The sequence below is a fragment of the Scardinius erythrophthalmus genome (assembly GCF_964197995.2).
Source record: "Scardinius erythrophthalmus genome assembly, chromosome: 18".
Taxonomy (NCBI): Eukaryota; Metazoa; Chordata; class Actinopteri; order Cypriniformes; family Leuciscidae; genus Scardinius; species Scardinius erythrophthalmus.
Window position 1 is genome coordinate 35818824 of NC_138238.1, and position 8749 is coordinate 35827572.

The 8749-nt window shown below is 37.7% G+C and overlaps 1 protein-coding gene across 1 annotated transcript; it reads left to right on the forward strand.

Moving 5' to 3' along the window:
• Nucleotides 1-205: 205 nt before the first annotated feature.
• On the forward strand, nucleotides 206-8244 carry LOC308707145 (uncharacterized protein). The gene is made up of 6 exons (XM_081393321.1): nucleotides 206-714; nucleotides 894-4421; nucleotides 4732-4921; nucleotides 5003-5091; nucleotides 6653-6738; nucleotides 6834-8244. Exons 1-6 carry the CDS (start codon nucleotides 658-660, stop codon nucleotides 6892-6894), a joined length of 4011 nt encoding a protein of 1336 aa, XP_081249447.1. The 5' UTR covers nucleotides 206-657; the 3' UTR covers nucleotides 6895-8244.
• Nucleotides 8245-8749: the final 505 nt, after the last annotated feature.

The following is an 8749-nucleotide window of genomic DNA, read 5'->3' on the forward strand; positions in this document are numbered from 1 at the left end:
TTTTACAGCTAATATCTGAAATATATTGACGGAAGTTTTGGGAGCTGCTTGCGCTTGTTGCGCAGCTATAACTGTTGCATCAGAAAACTCTATGTTTGTGTTTCAAGATCTAATGAGATTCCTTCATAGACAGCATTTTGGTCCTTTCTGACTCCGAGGTGCTTAAACATTATGATTTCAACCATATGACGTACGAATGCTGTACGCGTCTAAAATAGGCACGCCTGTAGCGCCAAAAAGTGCACAACGCGCCTGCCAAAAATGCCGTCTATTTAGGCAGCTCACTAGGATTTGACACGCAGCCGGTAAACTTTAGAGAAGTGTTCACAGAAATGATGTGTGGTTGGACATGACAGGCTCAATGACTCTTATGTTTTTCTCACCACAAACCAGCTCCGTGCGAGTGTTTGCTTGTGCGTTGGTTGGTGTTAATGCAGCTTCACACTGCGCGTCTTCCTCATTTAAACGCCGGACATATGAGCATCACGAACTAAACAAATGCGAACTCCGTCAGTAAGTCACCATATAACTTAACTTACAAAAAGGACATGTGCTTGTAATGGTCTGAATGTTGTGAAGAAACATTCGCAATCAAATCAAACTTCGAAGGAGCTTTATTGATCTGTCAGCACCTCGTCATTTTTCATTTAATCGGCTATGGATGCGCCTGAATCCTCGGTGAACCGCATTGGTCGCACTATTTGGACTGTTTGGGTGAGTAAATGCAGTAGCCTTTTACAATCGACGAGTTTCACTGATTGAGTTAATAATGATGACTTATCTGTGTGATTACGATCAGTTTGTAATGTATAGAATGCTTAGTCTGTATGTATCAAACAATTCTATATATTTGTATCTTAATGAGTCATTTTTTTAATGTTTTGCTGATTTAGGGTTATCTGTCAGGGGCTGTTGCAAAATATCTGAGACCGGAAGTCACAGATGTAGGAAACCAAAGATCAGATGAGATTGACTTGAGTGCAGCAAAAAAGATTAACAGAGAAGTAAAGGCAAATAGTAGTGAGAAGGAAGGAAATAAATCAAATTATAATGACAAAAACACAGGGGAGGTCAAGTGTTCCCCACCTGAAGTCAGAGTGCACGTGGCCTCGGTACAGTGGGAAAACACTGATGTGGTCAAAGATGACAAGAATGATGAACTTCATGTTGACACTGCAAGAAAACAAACTTACCATTGTGCAATGTGGTCAGCTGAGACCGATCATGAAGGGAGCATTTCAGGTGACTCAGAAAGCAGAGGATGCAAGAGTGGCATGCATGTTGAGAAAGAAGCAGTTTCATCCGATGAGGGTCAGGCTAAAAGAGTATATGCAAACAGTAAGGACAGTGAAAATTTTCAGGAGTTGGATGAAACTAGGCGGATTGAACAAAAGGATGGTAACAATGAAGAATGTGATCAGAAATATGAGGATGAAAAGTGTTCAAAGAAGAGAGAAGATCCAGATAGTGCAGATGTAACTTTCCGATCTAGGCTTTATAGACAAGATGTAGAACAGGAAAAGGAGATGAACGTGATGGACCTTGGAGAGACAGAATGCATTGGAGGTTTGAAACATGAAGATTTTATTGATGAAATGGAGAAAAAAACTGTTGGCCTGAAGGATCGGGTGGAAAGTGAGATTGATGAAGACCAAGGACCTGAATTACAAGTGCCAGTTGATGCATTTGTCCTTGCAGTGCAAGATTTGCCACCAGAGTTGGAATATTCTGCAGAGGAAGCTGATGGCCTTTCAAAGCCTGAAAGGCTGAAAGTACTGGAAAAATATTATGACGAAATTGCAGAATTCTGTAAATATGAGGTTGAGGAGATGATTCCAGAAAATAAGGGTGCAACCGAGAGTGAACAAGACACGATTAAATCTGAGTTACAGGAGTCAGCAGAAACACTGCAAAGAGTTTCCAAAGAAAAACATATATTAAACATTGAAACAGAACTGAAAATGACTTCAGTATTGGATGAGTTTTTTGAAACCGTTAATACATCAGAAGACTCCCTGCAGTTAGATTCAAAACAGGATACTCCAGAAAATACTTCAGAAACAGGAACTGGCTTGCCTGTGGTGGCCATAAAAACTGAAGGCATGTTCTCAAATCCGATTGTTTGTGAGTTCCCTGGAGAATCGAGGAAAATGCCAGAGACTGCTTTGGGATGTTTTGAGGAGATCAAAACTGAGACTCAAAGTCTTGCAGAAGAGCAAACAGAAAAAGTAACTTTTATCGCACGCTTTGTTGAGCATCCCGAGACACCGAAAGCAGTTGAGGAAGCTGTGGAGATTGAACAAGACATTGAAACTCCAATCGAATCCTTGAGTGCAACAGAAAGTCAGACACATCAGGAAATAGACGACACCAAGTTCTCTCTTATAAAACACGTTGAATTAAAAACTGAGCTGATTGTTGAAACAACAGAAATAAAGATCAGTTCCGAAGACGAGGAAGCAGAGCCATTTGAGACACAAAGTCAATCATCAAACATCAGAAATATCACTTCACAGACACATGAGCTTCTTGAGTTCACAGAAAGAGAAACCAAATCATCTCAAGAAACAATGGACACGTTCAGTGAATCACTGGGAAATTCAAGTGTTTCTGAAATCACTGGAACTGCAGAGATACATGTTGCAGAGGACCAAACAGATGCCAAACCTGTATTAACAAGGACTTTGAGCCCAGCCCACCTTGCACATCTGCAAGGTGAATCAGAGCAATGCATTGAGGAGCAGGAGACTCTGGACACAGATGTGGCAAAGATCGCTTTACAGTATGTAGAAGAAATAACGAATCAAGTCTTGAAGGAAATGACAGAAATGGAAATGAACTTGGTAAAAGAAACAGAAACTTTGGAAGGACTTTCAACAGAAGAACTTGGTGATGCAGAATATCAAGGACCTGAAGAATGTGTATCAGTTGGTGCATTTATTCTGGAAGAAGAAGGGAAGTTATTGGGTGAAACAATGGGAAGTATAATGGAGGTGGAACCCACATGCAGGGAAGTTGCTAAACAAAATGAGCAAGATATTATTTCACAAGAGTGTGAAACAACTGAAGCTGATCAACAAACTTATCTTTGTGCCGGGACAGATCATGGAGGGAGCAGTTCGTATGACACAGAAAGCGACACACATGTTGAGAATGAAGCAGTTTCATCCAATGAGGGTCAGACTGAAAGAGTACATGCAGATAGTGAATGTAAGGAGAGTGAAACGGCACTAGAGTTAGATAAAACTGGGCAGATTGAACAAAAAGATAACGATGAAGAATGTGATCAGAATCATGAGGATGAAACGTGTGGAATGAAGAGCGAAGATCCAGATAACACAGAAGTAACTGTCCAATCTGAGCTTTATGGACAAGATGTAGAACAGGAGAAGCAGATGAACATGATGGACCATGGAGAGACAGAAAGCAGTGGAGGTTTTAGACATGCAGGTGAACATCTTATTTATGAAAAGGAGAAAAATATTGTTGACCAAAATGATCATGAGAAAACTGAGATTGATGAAGACCAAGGACCTGAATTACAAGTGCCAGCTGATGCATTTGTCCTTGAAGAAGGAAGGGAGTTATTAGGTGAGACAATGGAGGTGGAAAATGCAAGTTGTGACGTTGTTAAACAAATTGAGCTAGAAAGTTCCCCAGAGTGTGAAACAACTGAAGCTGATCAACAAACTCATCTTTGTGCTGGGACAGATCATGGGGGGAGCAGTTCATGTGACACAGAAAGCGACACACATGTTGAGAATGAAGCAGTTTCATCCAATGAGGGTCAGACTGAAAGAGTACATGCAAACAGTGAATGTAAGGAGAGTGAAACGGCACTAGAGTTAGATAAAACTGGGCAGATTGAACAAAAAGATGATAAGGATGAAGAATGTGATCAGAATCATGATGATGAAAAGTGTGAAATGAAGAGCGAAGATCCAGATAATGCAGAACAGGGAAAGCAGATGAACATGGTGGACCATGGAGAGACAGAAAGCAGTGGAGGTTTTAGACATGCAGGTGAACATCTTGTTGATGAAAAGGAGAAAAATATTGTTGACCAAAATGATCATGAGAAAACTGAGATTGATGAAGACCAAGGACCTGAATTACAAGTGCCAGCTGAGGCATTTGTCTTTGAAGAAGGAAGGAAGTTATTAGGTGAGACAATGGAGGTGGAAAATGCAAGTCGTGACGTTGTTAAACAAATCCAGCTACAAAGTTCACCAGAGTGTGAAACAAATGAAGCTGATGGACGTCATGATCAGATACAGAAAGCCATTGCTGGAGAAACAGAGTCGAGCGGTCATGAAGACTTCATGGAAATCAGCAGACCTGGGATGAAAAGAGGATTTGATAGCGTGAGCAAAGACCTTCCAGTGGTGAAGATAAAAGGAACATTTGATTTGGAACTACAGGTAATATTAAATATTTTGAGTAAAAGCTCTACTATTATATTCAAGTTCATTTGTCTAGTGCTTTTCACAATACTTTTTGTTTCAATGCATGTTTTAAATGTTACAATCAGGAAGTATTCAGTTATCAGTCATAATAGTAATGTTCATATGTCAGTTATAAGATACAGCTATAAGATAATACAAGTTATGTGGTTAGTAAACATCATCTATTCAGTTAAGCAGACATAAAGATTACTGCATTTATATTATAGAAATTAAAGTGTGATCCTACATCAATAAAGTTAAACCTATCATGACTTTTTATCCACAGGCATTTGAGGACTCATCTTTGGACTTTACCGTTCAGAAGTCTAGAATTGCTGTGAAGAATCCCCTAGTTCGGCCACCCAAAGACCCCAGAAAGCTCCTTTACAAGATCTCCGTCGAACCACTTCTCCCAAAGCCTCCACCATGTCAAGTCTCTGTTCCAAGTAAAGGGGGGGGTGGATTTAAACTCCCAGGTATTTACCTCAGTAAAACCTTCATGAGAAGTGCATTACAATTTTATCAGTGCATTAAATCAGTCCATTATATATTTTTAGGACTGGGCGCAGGGCTGCCAGCTCTGAGAAAAACTGAATTTGGGAAGCAATTGAGAGAAGGAGAAGCAGAGCGCACACTACATCCACAGGTACATAACAGAGTCCTCATGGAAACATGCCGATGTTACTGTAGGATCTAAGCACAGTATTACACTCAAAAATATTTAGGCCTATATTTAAGATTTATTTGAATTGCATATAAAATTTCTGCCCATTTGGATTACACAGTTTTTAACATAAAGTGAGAAACTTAAAGGGGTCATATAATGGCATTTTTGTACAAGCTAATATGATTCTTTATGGTCTAAATTAAAAGTTTGTAATATACTTTAATTAAAAATTCTCATTAGTATTGTAAGAAAACACTAATTTTACCTGGTCAAAAACAGCTCTGTTTTCAGCACGCCGTTTAAGTGCATGTGTCTTTAAATGATAATGAGCTTTGCTCACCCCGCCCCTCTGTTCTGTGCGTACACCGTAACACAATAACCATAACGCATTGTTCATTATAAACGTGGGATTATGAATTATATTGAGAACGTCATACATAGAAAACATGCCGTAGTGTGAGTGTAAACCTTAGCCGCATTCATCGTGAAGCGATTAATTGCAAAGATTAATATAAATATTAATATAAAGGTTAATATCAATTCAATTCAAATTTATTTGTATAGCGCTTTTCACAATACACGTTGTTTCAAAGCAGCTTTACAGAGAGTGCCTTTCAGAAATGTACATAAAAAATAAAGTTAGTTAATCATGTATTAATTTAGGGCATAACATCGCTGGCGTCGAGTCGTCTCTTCACGGGTGTTGGGGCATCTGAAGTCTCCATGAGAGGCTGGATACAAACTGGAGCTGACGAACTCTATTTACCTCGGGACGCTACAGAAAAGCAGATGGGAAATAATTAGCATAGCTGCTGTTCACAATATTAATGCATTTGATCCGATTTAACTGTAATATAAAAGGTAATCATTATGTGAATGCTTGGCTAAAGAGATGCGTATTTAATCTAGTTTTAAACTGGGAGAGCGAGTCTGAACCTCGAACAATATCAGGAAGACTATTCCAGAGATTAGGAGCTAAATGTGAAAACGCCCTCCCTCCTTTAGTGGACTTAGATATCCTAGGAATGACCAGAAGCCAATATATGTGCAGCAAGATTTCTGCAGGCAAAAACAATGATGGCATAGTTTATTATCTATTTGCATCTATTTGATTTTATTTAAATGATACAATTTTCAAAATGTATTCATTCAGATTATTCAGTTAAAAAGTATGAACATGGGTAGAATATGGCTAGCTGTGAAACAAGCAACATTTAGTAGTTAAAATGTATGAGATTGAAAGAAATTGGATTTATTGATGATAAATATGTAAACCTGGTTATTGTGTATTTAAAGCGCGTTTAATTTATTAGTACTACTACAGAAATCTTACCCGTTTCATGTATGTATGACTGACAAATATGTGTCATATTAAGTTTATTAGTTTGTTATTTGTATTGTGCATTACATTTTTATCCAAATGAGTGGACATTTTATATACAATTCAATTGCATAAATCTTAAATTTAGGCCTAAAATGTTTGTATCCAGGTGGTTATTATAGGTGTTGATGTGTAGTATTATAACTGTGTCTTTCTCAGCAAAAGTCATTTGCAGTAACAGAGGATTCTGTCAAACAAGAGCAGGCGTCAGCTAAACCCAAATGGACACCCCCGAAGCTGCCTGGGTATGGCCTGAAATATCAATCTGAATTCTTAATTTTATTTTATTTTGTTCACAAATAAAGAACTAATGTTTTTTTCTTTATTTTGTTTTGTGCAGCATGGGGAGTCCCTTGATGATGGCGGAACTCAAAAACAAACTCAAAAAGCCTAAGGAGTGATACATTTCATTACATCATGATTTTCAAAGGCATTCTTCATCTATTCTTTATTTGTCAGCTGTTGTCGTATTCAAGCCTGGTAAATATTGTATGAAATTATTCTATTGCACAAGTACGCAGCTGTAGCACAACGTTTCATTTTACTTCATTTCATTTAGTTTTCTCAACCGTTTAACTGAGCTTGTAAATCTGTGTCTGTATTTATTTATATTGGAAGAAAAACAAGTATGAGGAAAAAATGTTGTAAGCATACAAAAAAATAAAAAAAAATGCACTTTTTCATTTCAGTATTTAGTTTTTGTGACAGTAGTATAAAAAATGTCAGCCCTTATAATCAGGTGGGAGTAGAGAGCCTCTGCCGGTCACGAATATCTGTTTGCCACTAGAGGGCAGAGGAGAGCCACTGGTTATTTATCACAGCGCCACTAGAGGGCAGCAGAGTCCATTTAAATATTTTCATTTAAAGTGCTTACTAATTGGCATGATTGTGTTTACATGCAGTATTGCCAAAGCATTATCCACACACAAAAAAAAATGACAAAGGGACAAAATGTACAGTATAGCAAATAACAATAAAAATAGTACTAGAATAAGGTGCAAAGTAATTCATAAAATAAGATAAAAAAAAATCGAATATATATATGTGTGTGTGTGTGTGTGTGTGTGTGTGTGTGTGTGTGTGTGTGTGTGTGTGTGTGTGCATAATAATAAAAACATGAAGAAAAAAATGCTTTAATATGTGTGGTCTTTGATTATATTGATCAAGGCAGAAGTTGTTTTTTTGAATGAAAGTCTCTGGCTGTTATATACATCACGCCGCCACTAGAGGGCAGCAGAGAGTCATTGGATTCAGTTGTGATATTGATAACCTTTGTACATTTTGTGATCTACATGCATAAACATTTTTTACTTATTTTGGAGTTGTCCTTATTCAAACAGATTTCTGCTCATTTGTTAGAGATCAAATCATGCCCAGCTTTCAACTTTGTTTTGAAAATGTTTTATTTTGCTTCTTTTTTTCTTTTCTTTTTTTACTTATGACATGTCTGTCCAGAAGAAATATTATTTGATTAATTTAATTTGTTACTTCGGATGGCAAAATTTGGTTGACATAAATGTAAGTATGGTGGTCATAAACCACTATTTTTAATTTTGAAATCAGAAGTTTAGCAATACTTAAAAGACAATTTATAATCTGAAAAACAAGAAAGCTCAATGTTGTAATCTAATTTTTTTTTATTGTATGGTTTTTTTTCTGTTCTTTTTTTTTTCTAAAACTGTCTTTATATACCACCTGGCTATTGTTAAATGTTGAAAGCTCTAATAAAAAGAAGAGTCATTGGCTGTCATAAACAGTAGTATGTCAGTGTGCCACCAGAGGGCAGCAGAGAGTCATTAGCTGTAATATAAGTACGCCACTAGAGCGCAGCAGAGAGTCATTAGCTGTAATATATGTAAGTACGCCACTAGAGTGCAGCAGAGAATCATTAGCTGTAATATATGTAAGTACGCCACTAGAGCGCAGCAGAGAGTCATTAGCTGTAATATATGTAAGTACGCCACTAGAGCGCAGCAGAGAGTCATTAGCTGTAATATATGTAAGTACGCCACTAGAGCGCAGCAGAGAGTCATTAGCTGTAATATATGTAAGTATGCCACTAGGAGCAGCAGAGAGTCATTAGCTAACTGTAATATATGTAAGTACGCCACTAGAGCACAGCAGAGTCATTAGCTAACTGTAATATATGTAAGTACGCCACTAGAGCGCAGCAGAGAGTCATTAGCTGTAATATATGTAAGTACGCCACTAGAGCGCAGCAGAGAGTCAGTAGCTGTAATATATGTAAGTACGCCA